Here is a 15540-nt window from a genome sequence, read left to right as displayed (position 1 = left end):
AATTTCCATGTATCGAAAAGTAAAACTATTAGCCTGTGCCATAGAAAACAAATACTTTAAACGCTATTCAAAAATAAGCTTATTTTATATTTTAATGATTAAAAATTACGCCAATAATTGAGTTCAAAGTGGCGAATTCCACAATCGTCCATAGTTTGTTTCCGTTTAATGGTTTGCTCCATAATTTCGTACGCAAGCGTCTCAATGCGTGATGTGGGATGCGGTACTATGTTAATTTGTATATCTTTTGATCTTTGACGACTATTCAAGGCGCAATTATTCATCTTAAATATATTGAACTAGTTTTGGACTAGTGGTTTTTTCAAATATTGTTTTATTATTGGTGCTTTAAAGAGAACTTTTTTTCTGGGTTAATATTTATTCTATAAAAAAAAAGATTGAAAACATGTTTTTAAATGTTGAGACCCGATTGTATCCCTATATTGATCCCTGAAAAGCATATGGACATGCCGCAATTTCAAAACTTGACTGCTTTCGTTGTCTAGCGTTAAAGAAAGGAAAGAACAGAAAAAAGAAAACTTTACAGACTAACCAAAGATGCACGTGTTGCCAAATAAAACATTGTTATGGAATTTGCTAAGTGCATCCTCAAATAGCGAAAAATATGGAATTGTTACGCAATCTCCATGTAGGGTATGTTTGACAAATTCATAAGATATTTTTCTCTCAGTACGAGTTGATAATTTGTTCGATCGCTTTTTCTCTCTAGTACAAACAATACGTTGGTGCGAATTTTGGGCGTCAATTCAGTCACCCAATCGTCATGGCGTTCCGCTGTTTTTGGTATGGAAAGAATGTTTACCGAGCGCCAAGCCGTGATTGGCCCATAAGTCACTCTTACTCCTTCCGTGCGACTGCCAGTTGTCCTCGAACAGCTAAATGTTATTGCATATAAAATACCGCACCGGTTGTCCGATAATGGACTGCAAACGCTGCTACGTACGTACGGAAAGCAAAAGCCGCGCGTTATGTACGATGCGAGGGGTCATTTTGAGGTTTTCTCCCCTCGTGGCTTTAGTTTTCTTTCGCCAAATTTCTGGCCGATTGGGGACAGCCTTGGGACTTGTTTTGAGACCACGACATGCGGAGGTTAGTTGGGTAGTCGGTTTGATTGGTCCTGATTAAAATTTTTGTTCAACAACACCGGTCAGACAGCCGGCCTTACAGCAGGTGAATGGGTTGAGGTTTCATTCAGTCGGACTCGAAAGAGAGTAAAATGGTAGCATTCGGGTTTTACTTTCTACGTTCGGTGGAATGATTTTGCTCGGTGACAGTCTCCCTGTACCATTTATTCGAAAGAATAAGTATCTAGAAGAGAAAGACAAAATTCAATTAAAGCTTGTGCTATTTTACTCCGTCTGGAATTCAACAACGAATGGATTTACTTATTTTTTTTTTCTTTATGCGTTGATTTTAGTACGCCTTCAAGCACACCGACTTTTATACTTCGCTTTGTTTCGCGCTTCTTGATGTCAAATGAATATCATTTGCCCATTGCACTCACTTGTTTATACTACCCAATCCAGGTTAATTAATTTCGATTTTGATGTGGATCCACATGTGAAAATATACTTTTCAAGTTAACTTAAAAATTGCTCAACCTATTTCGTCTGGATCCAAATAGGAATGACTTCTATTGCGTGTTACACAACCAAAAATACAAAATCTGAGTGATCGAAGTCTTTGGCACGCGCTTCGAGCGTAAACAATAATTAATCCTAATTAATTGGCACCTTCTTGGCACGTTACATAACCACCGGAGCATTCTTGGGCTTGTTTAATAGAGCAATATGCATACACAATTCACTTGTCCACTCTGTACGGCGCGAACCAGATCATAACAATTAGAGGATATGGATTATTCATAAAGCAATCATCGGATCAGCATTCTGTACGGTTTTACGATAGCTTTGCTATATGTTCTACTCTGTTATGTTTTCTATAGACCATCCAGCTTGACATGCACTAATTGAAATTCCTTCGAAATGGAATTTAGGAGGCATCTAGTGCTACGAGGTAACGATATTGTTGGTTTGCAGAATTGTTTGGGCTCGAGAGGAGCTGTAAATGAGTTCGACATTCCGGTTTCGGAACGTGGCGATCCGTTTTCTGTTTGTTTTTTTTTTTGTCTTTTTCCCATTCTAGTCTAAAGTTGCAACTGATGAAAGGTGACGACGTCCGGTTGTTGTGTTGTTTTGTGCTGGGGTTCTCCCCCTTCTTTAATTCTTGTATATTCTAGAACCTCAACCGCCATGGCGTGTGGAGATAAAAATAGCGTTCAGCCTTGCGATGGTAATTGAGAAGTGGGCTCGCGCGCCTGGTCTGCCGCTCGCCGGTAATTCTAGAGCGCCTGCGGCTGGAACCATTCCGGTCGATCTGATTCGCGACGCATCGACGATCAGCGCCGGGCGCGGAGGTCAATGTGTTCTGGTGGCATTTCGAAACCGGTAGAGGCGGTAGGTGCGGTTCGGGTTTCCGCTTCGAATCGACTTCGCGTGATTTGGTGCGAAGATACGCAAAATTTACATATTAGTCTCAGCACAGTCGGGAAGACAAGTAGAAGCGACCGCGGTGACGGTCAGAATTTAACAGGAATTATTCATTTCAGTTTATTTTTTCACCACAGTTTGAAGTGTGAAAGTTCAAACAGCACCGGGAGGATTTGTTGGAGCACAATGAATTCCGGAGCATCTTCGTAGTTTTTTTTACATACCCTAAATTGGCTGTTAGCAACGAATGTAAAATGTTTGGTATCATTCTATCTGCTTCGCAACCAAATGTCATCCGGGAGAGCGTTTGATCTTTAAAAGGATCTTTGCAATAAATTACTCTGCGGCATTTGGGAAAGAACTAAAGAGCATCCTGTTCATCGGTTTCCTCTCGACAACACGAGTAGGACATTATCCTGGTTTGAAGTTTACGACCGTGGTATTCTAAATTGTACATAATGCATAATTTCACTTGAAAATTTAATTTAAAATACAGAAGATGTTAAGATTTTAAATCAGGGATTTTCACGAAGTAAAAAGTATTCAGGAACAAAGGGATGAAAAAGAAGGTGGAGGTTTAATAGGTGAAGTAAAATGAGTCCATGAAGCATAGATGTGCATTTAGTTTTGATTTATCAAATTCTTATCATGCTCTAACTATTGCCATTTACGCTTTGGTGTTCCAATATATCTGACGATTAGCTTTAAATTCACCCTCGTTCATCCGGCGTACTTTTTGAATGGTTTGTTCAAGAGCAAGGCCAAATACTTGTAACGGAAAATACTTTATCATTTATTCATTTCAATAAAAACAAAACAAATCATAATCGTAAAATTCGTACACGTGAGCAACATATTCTTGTCCTAAATTTAAACACCAATATTTTTCTCAAAAGAACGGTTATGTAAAACAAAGAGTTTACAGAGAATTGATTAAAATGGAATGATTATAACATATTACCTGGCAAAAAATGAATGGAATTCAAAAGATTAAAAGAATGTTCTTCAGAATAGTAGTAACGCCACCAGGAACTCTAATATACACACTCTCCAACAACATAGCCTCAAAGCTAATCCCAACTAAATCTACAAGCGCAAACAAAACACCCGAAGCAAAACTGGTTAGCACGATCGATTAAACGAAGAGAAGTGGTTTAGAGTGAGGAATTACCTTCTTACTAGGTTCCGCTCATCAGCGCTACCTCCGCAGATCTCCACTGTGTCCAATACTCACCTTCGACGAGTTTTCCAAACCACCGGAACGCCAACGAACAGGCCGCAGAGACACCTGGCGGTCAACACAGCGCTACTACTAAAGACCTACAAAGGAAACCAACTTCCATTCCATCTTCACAGATTTCACTTGTTTTATTTATTACAAAAAAACGGCACACCAGGTAATACTTGTGTGTGCATGTGTGTTTACCATCTACTCAACATTCGATCTCGGCCTGTTTTTGAAAGTCATCTTGGGTACCGAGTATGGTTCGTGTCGATTTACAAAACTAAAACTAGCTCGTAGGGTGGGACTCTCAATAAACAATCTCCCTTGGAATAGTGGAAAACAAAGTCAACGATGGCGTGGTGGTGTTGATGGGAACTACCTTCAGTGGTCGTCGGTGCGTCGGGGCGGGTGATAGTTTGGTTCGCGGTCCAAAGTTAGTCTACTTTAATCTGGAATAGTAAACGAAAAGTGCGGGGAGTAGTAACACCGGGAACTCTTCGTTTGCTGGGCCAGGAAGAGGTTACCCTAAGGGTTTGAATGATGCTAAGTACTGGTGTGCGGGGAGTGGACTCGCACCACTACGTGCTGAAGATGGTGGTGAACGATACACTGAACTCGCCGGGATGCTGCCCAGAGACGTACACCTTCGACACGGCACTGGTGGCGGTTGGCGTTGGAGCTATGGTTGGGGGCGTCGTGGAGACGAGCGGTAGGGAGGGCTCGATGGCGGACAGTAGTCGGTTCTGGCGTTCGCGTTCCTCGAGCAGTGGCAACAGGAGGCTCAGCTTGTTGGACAGATCATCCGCAGGGTTTGCCGTGGGCTGGACACGAATGGTGGAGGTGGTCGGAATGGTCAACGTTTCGGTGATGAAGGATGTGATGACGGTGCTGGTGACATCACTTTCGTATACGGTCGTAAGTATCTCGCGCCCCTGGAAGGTGATAGGCAGCACGATCGACTTGGTTTGAGTGAGCGTCTGGACGACTTCTTTAACGTGCGTCCGGTAGTCGGTGGCAGTCGTCACCACGAGCTGGTAGCGGTTCGGGTCCGGAAGGAGCTCTGTCGGGCGTGGGATATAGTTCGGTTCCGGACCGACGCCCAGATTTCCGAGGAGCAGCTGCGACAGGAGGATATTCGCCAGTGGAGCATTAGATAGCACGGAGTTCGGATCGGCGGCCGGTTTGCCACGCGTCTGCACGAAAGGCGTAGCCTCGTAGATGGTGGTGGAGATGGTAGCCGAATAGGCGGTGGAGCGACCACGGAACGTGTTCTGTGACACCGAGACGGTCGTGGTCGGTGTGGAGCTCAAGATGAACTTGGTGATCTCGAATAGGCCGTCGTTATTGAAGGACGTGATCTCCTTATTGAGCACATGCACTGGAAGTCCATTGGGACCCTGGGTTAGGGAGAAGCAGGAGGTGCAGATCTCCTCGATACTCGTCGTGGTCGTTTTGATAAGGCTGATCTCGGTCTTGGAGTTCGCCACCACCGACACGGTCGTGTCCGTGGGCAGGAAGAATGTCACCGTGAGGGCGGCCGTACTTGGTTGAATGTTCGAACTGCCCATGCTCACCGTCTTCCGACGCCAGTCCTGTGCCGTCGCGCCCGCCTGTCCGAAGCGGTTCCACTTGCGGCCCTGCGGTGCCTGCTGCTGCTCTTCCTCGTCTTTATAGCTGCCCCGGGAATTTCCGGTACGGCGTGTAGTTCCCGGTCGAGTCGGTCCCTTATTGTAGGCGGACAGTGTGAACGTCGTCCGGCGGCTGTTGGCATTGTACACGTTCGGTTTGTAGGCGAGCGACTTCAGTGTGTTGCGATTGCGAGATCGAGCTGCGTTCCGCGCCAGAGTGGTCTGCGTCGAGGTGGGACGTGGCCGGCTCGGTTTGACCGGCTCATTCACCGAGGCACGGCTCTTTGAGAGCAACCGATACTCGGAGTAGTTGTCCCGGAGATTCTTGTTCAGTCGTGGTGTCGTCGGGTAGTCGACATAGTCGTCCGACGTGTAATATCGAGCATCGACCCGATTAGTGATGGTCGGTGTTTCGCGGAACGTGACGCGCCCTCGGCGGGACGTGCGACTGTTGACGGCTTGTCGCTTCACTCTGCCACCGTCGGCATGCCCCTTTGCTGCCTCCTGTCGCAGCCGGATCTCGTTGGTGATCTCACTCAACACACTCAACTCCGGATAGTCCTCGAAGTCTTCGTCTAGGGCGTTCTCGTCAAACTCACCCGAATCGGGCACTAGGTCCGCCAGAATCACCAGCAATCATCAGCACGGAATGTGATCATGCACACGTTCGCGACCATATTAGACATCGCGTGCCCAAGAAGGCACAGGAAAAAGGAAGAAAAGGAAGAGAGAGAGAGAGAAAGAAAGAGAAAAGAGAAAAGAAAACACATAATTAGGCTAAAGATGACCACCAACGGAGCGAGTGTGCGGCGGATGGCGTGTAGTGACGGTGTTGTTCTAGATCGGTGTACGAGTCGAGTCCGTGTGGGTGGTGGTGCTGCACGCATAGGGTCTGTTGTATGTCTCTGGTGTAAGTTTGAAAATGTCAAAAAACCCGTGCCAGTGGTTCCGAGAGCGCGAGCAGTGGAACGTGACCAACCGAATGTATATACAAAAATCCCAATATATATTCCCAACGTCCTTGCTGTACATATGAGTTAGCTTCAACCAATCAATCGTACTGGGTAAAGGATGGCGTGAGGTAGTGTGGTAATGTGGGTTGGAGTAGTGTGTTAAATGTGTGAATTACCATTATTCTAAACATATAAATACAAAAACAGGTTGAAATCATAACAATTACATAAACAAGGTTGTTGGATTTTGGATATGGCATGCGGGAGGGAGAGGATTTGAACAAAGGAAAATGGTAGAGTTAGTCAACAACACAATTCGGAGAAAGGAAATCATCTGAGAAATTTAAACGGTAGAACATTACAGGAACTAAAATAATCCGTTGATATTTTATTACACTTACAAGGGTGCAATCGAATGTGAAAAATTAATATCTAAATTACTATAAGAAAATAGTTTGAACTAATTTAAAGTTTGTGGGTTGATTACCATTGGATAATCTAATTAATTAGTTATTAATCTGAATGACTCTCTACTTTGATTTTGAGATTTACGAATCATTGAATGAGAGATTCATGCATCCCAAATATTCATGATTCATTAAACATTCATTGAACAGATCAATGAAGCCGAAAAGTCACTAAAATGGAAAGAGAAGACCCCCTTCTTCATTCCCTCGATCCACACTCTCGCTTATCACTTAGGTTTGTACAATTCGAGAACGAAGCAAGGCATTTGTTGGAGTGAGAAATTTTGCCAAAATCCACGAACATTTGTCATAAGAAGGATAATGAATTATATAATGATCGAAAATACGACGGGCCTGGTTTGAGGTTAAATTAACAATTTATTAATGATCTTACTTGTCCTGCCTCTACTAAAAAAGGTTTCTCAACAAGAGTAAGAGATCCCTCCTTCCTGTTTGGCGTACTCATTTAGGCTAGACTTTTTCTATTTGCGTGCGAGTATCCTCACCTCTCTTGTACTGGGGTCATAATAATATGAAATCAATATAATTTACTTCTCGTCTGGTATGTGATTTTTCGTCGATGCCTTTTCAATTAAGAGAGTGGTCCTTGATTGACCCTGATTTTAACATCTGATAATACTGTGTTGGCATGTATAATCGCAAAATAAGTGAAAAATAACAACACCTTTTGGAAGTTTTCCATTCTCAGCGGTAATGTTTTTGAAAACGCTCATAATCGGATGTCAAGCGGTGCTAATGATACTCACGCGCCATTATTGACCTTCTTTTTAACGGTTCAAGTACGGCTGCTCTATAATCGGTGTCGTAAACTGGTTCTAGTTATCGGACACGCGGCAAGTAACCGGTAATATCGTACGTCCTTGAACTTGATAAGCGTATGCATTTCCTTCCTGTTCGTGAAAAACGAGACCCCAGGTGCCGGAACAGGGAAACAGTAAATGAACGCGAGCTCCAATTAGAGGCCGCTGAGGAAAACTTGATCCTAACCGTGAGGGTATTGCTGTGGAAATCCGGAATTGCAACGGAACAAGTACGATGTCAGCCAACGGTGCCCCCTATGGGCGTCGTATTATTTTTATGTCGTCATTTACTCCCCACTGAGGATCGGCAAAGTCCGGGGACTAGTATGGGACGAGTTGAGTAAAATAAGTAAAACATCTTAAACCCGTCCTCAGCCCAGCCAACCAGTTCGGACGACCTTTAAGTCGACGAAGCATTCCGCGACTCCGGTTCCGAGCGCCCGGGTCGATTGCAGACGCCCGGAGAAGTGATGTCTGCCAGAGGCTAATTGGCGCGGAATGATAATTGCGATCTCCCGTCGGGGATGTCGCTCTACGTACTAGCGCTCTGAAGGCGTCGCCTGTCGATCATCGATGCGTCCAGCCTCGAAAGGCCGCCACACCGGCCGACTATGTAAACGTAGCGATAGGTTCGAAAGGAACTCATCGGCGACACCGTGTACCACTCGTGTGAAGAGGGATGCAAATGTCAAGGACATATTGTAGGTTTACCATCCGGCGAATCTGCTTCGAGAGATGTTTGCTTTTAGCCTCGGAGACGTACCTTCTGGAATCCGACCAATTTATTAGAGGCAACCAAGTGGCGCAACCTAACCATTACCGATAGGGCGCTTCCGTCCGTAGACCACAGAAGGTTGTAAAAAGTCCAACCACTACGGACGTCTTTGGCTAATGAAGTCACCCTTGAAGAGTAATTTCCGACCGAAACAGGTGGATAAGGGCGGATTGATAGCTTCACAAATTAATGAAGAAGCCTTGAATGGTCTTTTGGGCAACTGTTTGAACCAGTGAGACCAGTAAAGGGTCATACTCCGATTGATGTGAACTAAAAGACCACTGTTTTTTAGCGCTTTGATTATTCAATGGCAATTCATTGCAATCTGGCATATATTCAGCGTGATGGATTCAAGAGACGGAAATAAAATTTCGAATTTTATGTCTCCAGACCAATTGGTTTCTGTTCTGTTGAACTTACGAACCAAAAGCATAAGAATCCCTACCTGAATGCTATTTACGTGAGACAATCGTAAAACAGAGTAAAACGCTGTTCACAACTAAAGCCATAGTCAAGAATTGAACTCGTAATCAAGATTTGGGCTGATCGAGACGATGCTGTGATCATACTAAATAGCATATATAATATCTGATGTGATAAAGTACAATTAAATATAATTCTATAAGATAATAAACAACTCTTCTCGCTAACGAACCTGCTCGCTAAGTGATGAAAATAAAATTGAACCCAAGCGAATTCTATAAACTTGATTGAAGGTTGAACTAAATCTTGCATAACTCTTTGAGAAAACGTTAGATTTTCTTCGCGTGCCAATCGGTACACCTTTCACGTGCAATTACCAATTAGTCTTGTGTTGCATAAAACTATTCAAAAACAGGTGGCTAAATCTAAGCGGTACCGTTTTGCTAAATTGATCCTCTCCGAACAATCCACTTAGTAGTTACTACTTATGCTTCGGAAAATGGTAGACCACGGCATGATACTGCAGCAAACCCATAACCTGCAACCATTGTGCGGGGTTAACTATGCAGCACAGTGGCTTCTAATCATAGCGTCTCATCATCTGCCCATCCCCTCCCCCTCGCCGATACTCCCACGAAACTGGAGGGCCATTATCCGGTGGTTGGAAATGTTCAGGAAGCCAACACTCAATTAGCCTGGGAACTCGAGCGATTGCGGCCTTCAGCCTTGGATTTCATAGCGTCTGCGCCACGGTGGTGGTTTCGATCGATGCCTCAACCGATCTGATGGATCAAGTACCTTCTCCCATTTCTCCCACCTAGCGGCTGCAACGCGTGCCGAACGCAGGCATCTTGAGCAGAGATCTCCGGCGACGTCTCGACTCATCGCTGCAAGAGGCTACACGCTTGCCAAAGCGGGCTTAAAGGTTAATTACTGTTTTGTTAACGGCTGTGATGTTGTTCGCACCATGTACTCTTATTTCGGAGAGTGTGTGTATGTGGGGATCACTTGCGGGGATGATTTTGGGGTTTGATGCTTTATTTTTTTCACAACGGTTGTACCATTCGAAGTTTTCTTCTCTTCTTCGCGTAGCACGTCCGTATTTCTTGAAGGCTCTTAAGAAGTCATACTTTCTTTAAAAAACTATCTAGCGGTGTTCAATGAAAAAGAGCTGAACCGTGTAAGCATATTTCAACGCACCCCGCAGTGGCTCAATCAAAACCGCACAAGGCTCCCATGAAAAACGAGTCTCGGCAATGCAGGCAAAACGCATTAAATACCGGCCGACGGGCTGCGGCATTCGCGGAGAAGGCGTTCCGGATGCATGCAGGAGATGCTCGTAAAATAAAATTGTGCCCTCCAAAGGTCACGTCCGAGCGGTGGCGAGCTTTCTCTGTTGCGAGAAGAAGTTTGAGGTTCATTCCACAACCACGTTATGCAAACGAGTGAATCTCGTAGTAAAAAATATATGCATAATTTAAAACGCATCCTACAATGGTGTGGAAGGTAGTAATTTTCTGACATTACTCGACGACAACTACCCCTTCAGATTAAAGTATTTTTGTTTTTCAATTTCAATTTGTGCACCACTAGAAGCTCCCAAATAATGGGCTTCGGTGCCGGGTGAAGGAGCTCTTGAACTTTACACGTGTTTTGTTGGTGCGATTCTGCGTACGCGTAGATAATGTCACAACGTGGTAAGCGGATCGGGGCTTTACTTGTCGTTGAGATACACTTGAAGTTCACCCGTGGGTTGCTTCACGGTGACGTTATCCTTAGCGGCGATCAAGGATGCCTAAAGTTCACTTTTGATCAAAGGTTACGGTGGAACATTGCCTTTCTTAGAAGACTAACCAAAAATAATGTGCGGCTTTCCTTAGTCTTCAATCGTAGTGACGTTCGATTTGGAAGTAAATTTTGCATTGTTCGAAATAAAAAGAGTGTAATTTAGGTAAATTTGAAGAAAATGTTTTCATAAAAAATTCATCGCAACGTTCATCGATCGATCGCTCGAAGCCATAATTCTTATTCATTTGCACAAATGCTGTGAAAAACGGATCAAAATGAATACTAAAAATAAAAGAAAACCATGATAGTGGTAGAATTAATTTAAAACAGAAAACATTTGCCTGCATTTACAAACAATCTTCATTTCTACGTACCCGAGAGCTGGGAAGCTGTAAAGAGAGGTAAAGCAAGAGAAAGAAACATTGTAGTTGCGAAGAGTTTTCCGTGTAGAAGAAAATTTGTAAAAATAAACCTCAAAGTAACAAAGTAAAAATAAAATTCTGCATTAACCTACCCCGTTAGTGTGCAATTGTTAGGACACTTTCTTCCATACAAGCAAATATGACCTAAATTTCGCTTCCATTCCCGTTGCGGTTAGGTGCTACAAAGTAGCGAGCGCTGCTAGAGATAGCCTGCCGGTCCCAAAATGCATTAGTCCTTCTCCCCGTAAGCAGCTACTAATTGTTGCCCCGGTTTGCTGTCGTCGCCGGTCCATCATTGCCTTTTCGAACGCTTTGCGCGAACCACCATTGCGTAACTGATCATTAGCGCCTATCAGCTGCCACTTATCTTGTGCACTCTCCGCTGTCGCGTTCCTGTGGGGAGGTGGCAGGCGACGAAACTGTTTCACCCAACACCGACATGCTATATTTGATTAGTTGTCAAACTTTTCATCCATCAAATCATAACCCCCGTCCGCTGGTGGTAAAATGGTGAACGAATGCATTCCGAACTGTTGCGTCGCCCGAAGCTGCGAATGGAGTGCGATCGGTTTCGTCGCTACATTCCTGGTGCAATTGGCAAACGATCCTGCCGTCTGGGACAACTTCGGAGGCACAGATCTGTACAAGACACGCCGCAGCAGTGACTATAATTACCTCCATCTATCGATCGTTCGGTTGTTGGACCAACGCTCCAACGGACCGGTGGGTGAACCGGCGGAAATGGCGATGAAAAGATCGCAAAAGAGCATTCAGCAAAATTGACTCACTTCGAGCTGGTCGATAAATAATGTCTAATCGAAAAGCTTAACTGCCCAGGATCGTACAAATGAACACTTGCTGCAATCGGTTCGCTCGTAGGCTCGTCACTAAAGCTCCCCGGGAGTGGGTACAACGAATCGGGAAGGCTTTAAACTTGCGGAAGTCAGCACATTTCCTGGTTGCCAGATGGATAATATAATTTTTCACTGTTGTAATTGCATTATGTTACATCAAAACGTTCCTTGGCTGTTCCTTGGCTGTTCCTTGCATTGCATATTACACGGACTTGACACGGAAAATATTAATGTTACTTTTTTCCAAGTCTCGTATAAATAACCAATTGTAGCTGATTTAAATGTTATTTTGTTATACCAAACAAACATGAAATATTCAAGTTCATCTTAATTAGTTTTACAGATGAAAACTTTTATAATTCAAACTTAATAATTTATAGTAGCATAAAAATTTAATCTTTATAGCTTTTTTAAGCTTTTTTAACAGTAAACATCACCCGTTTAACTGGTAACAGAAGCATCCCTTTGCACTAATAAAGTAGTTCAGTTATGCAGAAGTAAGCTACAGTAATCACACACAAATATTCTTTAGAACGCTTAGTTTCCCAAAAAGAGTTTTTATTAAAAATTTCAACCAAATTTCGTCAAAAATGATTGTAATAAAAAACTGTACTATAATAGGTTGGCAGTTAACAAATTAATGTCATGGTCCGTAATTTTTCCGGACTTACAATATTATAATGAGTTGTTTAGGCTTAAAAAGCACATATTTTTGTATAAGCTGATTTTTGTCTTTCAGCTTCGCTTTTATTTTGCTTATTTATTTTGTTTATAAAAACTAAAACAGTGTCCATCAGCTGCTGGGCATTGTATATGTCAATATTTTTACACAAGATTTTCCACCACGATTCCCATGCCGAAACTAATAAAATCATTTGCATCTCTCATCGCTTGTTTCTTATTCGTGGAAGATAGACAAATCACTGAAGATTCGACCTAACCTCGTAACTTGTCTCGCTAACCTTCTCGGGACGTAACCGATCGTTAAGCTCGACTCTCATTTCCTGTTTATGTTTTAATTTATCGATCATTCACCGATGGCCGGTCTGGGTTGCGTTTGGTCTACGAGATTTCGTACGTCGCGTTCGTGGGGACAGTTTCGTTTAACGCATCTCGAAGCAAGATGTTAAACTTTTAACCGTTCACGCCAATCTGTTCGCCACGGATTCGGTGGTGGACATGAAACTTTCACATCATGCTTCTTCTCCACCTGCTATTGTTGGCTTCATGCTGGGCCAAAGTATACCAGCCGCATCGAAACGGGTGACTTAGAGTTGAATGCACCTGGAATGGGTGATCGGGCTCTTCGATACATCGTTTGCATAATCAGTACACTTTTTGTGGCAAGATTTTCTACTCCCACCTGACCTGACTGATCGAAAAAGTTGAAATTGATTTTAATTCTATTGCAATGGCATTGTGACAAGTTCCTATCAACACCTAAGAGATCAGATCTCCGTTCACCTTAACATTCGTCTAACATGTTCCAGACCTCCGGCGACTCGTTATGCAGAGAGCGTTTGAAGGAACATTTCTGAGCTCTGATCTCTGAGGCTAATAGATCACGATCGTAAAAGACTGGACGAGCTTGTTTTATATGCCTCTCAATGGATATCCTAAGGATATTTCGTTAGAGACCTTGCTAGAAGTTTGGTCAGTCAGGTTCTACGGTTTCTACCATTGCGTAGCTATTCTCCCTCTTTCTCTCTTTATTTCCGTCTTTTGCATACCTCTTGTAATTTGATTTCCACTTTTATTGTAATCGAAATGGAGCTTGTTAGGTAACGCTGCTAGAGACCAGGCGCGCTCGTGTGTCCTTGGCAAAGAATGTGCAGTGTAAAGGTCCGTCACCACCGTCACCGGCGTCGATGATATCACGATCGCTCTCGATATTCGACTGCCACGAGCCACGAGGTGGCCAAGGAACCGGACCTCCCTCGACAATCTATTTGCTCGCACCAACGCTGTTAGCCGTTTGTTGTTTGCTTGGGGTAAATTATGGGTCAAGATCAGAAAGCATGTGGTGAGTTGTTCGCGAGTCCTATGCCACTGCCGGAGCTACCACCATCACCACCACCACCACCACCACTACCATCCAAATCCACCCCCAAAGTCGACGCATGCTGTTAAAGTGAGGTTAGGTCCACTGAGGGTTGGCATGCACAGAGAACTAAATCACCGAACCGATCACCGGCGGAGAACACGGGAAATGGAAACTAAGGTTGCAACTGGGCACTGGCATTGGGATCGGGGAATCGGCGGGGACACTGCGTGATAATTACCTCTCTGACGGTGGTAGTGCTTGTCGCGGTAGAACGAGTCCACGTGCTCCGACTCGCCCGATTGCAGCGACTCGATGTCGAATCGTGCGCTGTCGAACCGAGCGGACGAACCGAGCTCGTCATCGTCGTCGTACTGGTCCAGATCGAGCCGGCCCTCCCGGTAGTCACCGCCGCCCTCCTCGTCCTCGTCGTCCCCGTCGTAGTCCTGCTCCTCTTGCTCCTCGCCGTACTTGCGTCCCTGCCGGCCGTCGAACAGATCATACCGGGATCCGCCGCCACTACTGTTACTATTACTACTACTACTACTACTACTAGCGTCGCTACTGTTTCTGCTTTGGTTCTGCTGCCGGACGTCCCGCACGGACGGCAGGGTGGCGAAGGGCTTCGGTAAGATTTCCTCCACCGATGGCACGCGGATCTGTGGCTTGCGGCCCGGATGCAGCCGCCGCTCCAGGTAGCGCTGGAGGATCTTCTGCGTGATCAGGTTCTGCCGCTGGATCTCCAGCACCTGCGGGTCTATGTCTGCGAGTGTACGCATGTGTGTGTGTTTGTGTGTGTTTATGTTTGTTTAGCAGGGACACGGTCCAGCAGGGTGATTATTCGGTTCGGTATTCGTGGTGGTGGTGGTAGTAGTAGTAGGCCGGTTGGTGGGGTGTTCAGGTTTTTCGGGCATTAAATTCGGAATGCAAGCAAGTTGGAACATCCGATGCGATTGGAGGAAGGAAGAAAACACAGATGAGAAAAGGAAAAATAGGGGAAAGAAAAAGAAAAAAAAAGCGGAAATAGAGATAGAGAGAGAAAAACAAGAGGAACCAACTGTAAGTTGCGTAACTTAGGGAAAACAGAGGATACGCCCCGAAACCCTCCAATATCTAGTATAAGTTGGTTGAAACGAACGTCTCTAAACAACGTTTTTCAAAAGGAAAAAACGAGTGGTCAGATGTGAGGTCAATGGATGACTTTCGTCTGCTCCTGGGGAGAAACACATTTCAGACGGATTCCACCCTACATTGGACGACACATGCGTAACATGGGATTGGTTTGGAACTCAGGGCGATAACGACACGCACTGCGTGTGGAGTTATTGGACAGCTATGAATAAAATTAATATTTGATTTGTGCAGCGCACCCAATGGGTGGATGATGGCGTTAAAATGAGGATAATGGTGAGCATTTGTATGCCTCCGGAGATGGTTCCAAACACCGTAACTCATCCAGTGCGGGGTTTATCTTACACAAATAGGTTCATAATCCTTGAGGCACAGGTGAATGTATCAGTCGTAAGCATAATTAAACCCTTACCCTAGCAAAAAGGAAGCTATGAAGAACAGTTTAGGAACTATTTGATGCTGCTTTTGAATATTAAGTGGAAAATGTAAACATTCCATTCAA

General features: G+C 44.4%; 1 protein-coding gene across 1 annotated transcript in view; it reads right to left on the bottom strand.

The window, feature by feature from the left end:
- Nucleotides 1–4050: 4050 nt before the first annotated feature.
- LOC131264305 (mucin-2-like) overlaps nucleotides 4051–15540 on the bottom strand; it is a 28214-nt gene continuing 16724 nt past the window's right edge. The window contains exons 4-6 of the mRNA XM_058266594.1: nucleotides 14149–14670; nucleotides 10965–10979; nucleotides 4051–5974 (exon numbers count right to left, since the gene is read on the bottom strand). Of these exons, the coding sequence (XP_058122577.1) occupies nucleotides 4314–5974; nucleotides 10965–10979; nucleotides 14149–14670 (2198 nt within the window). The 3' untranslated portion in view covers nucleotides 4051–4313. The remainder of the gene's footprint in view (nucleotides 5975–10964; nucleotides 10980–14148; nucleotides 14671–15540) is intronic.

This window comes from Anopheles coustani, chromosome 2, assembly GCF_943734705.1.
Source record: "Anopheles coustani chromosome 2, idAnoCousDA_361_x.2, whole genome shotgun sequence".
In the NCBI taxonomy this organism is placed as follows: domain Eukaryota; kingdom Metazoa; phylum Arthropoda; class Insecta; order Diptera; family Culicidae; genus Anopheles; species Anopheles coustani.
The sequence above is the reverse complement of the archived record's forward strand: the minus strand, read 5'-3'. Positions and strand labels throughout refer to the sequence as shown.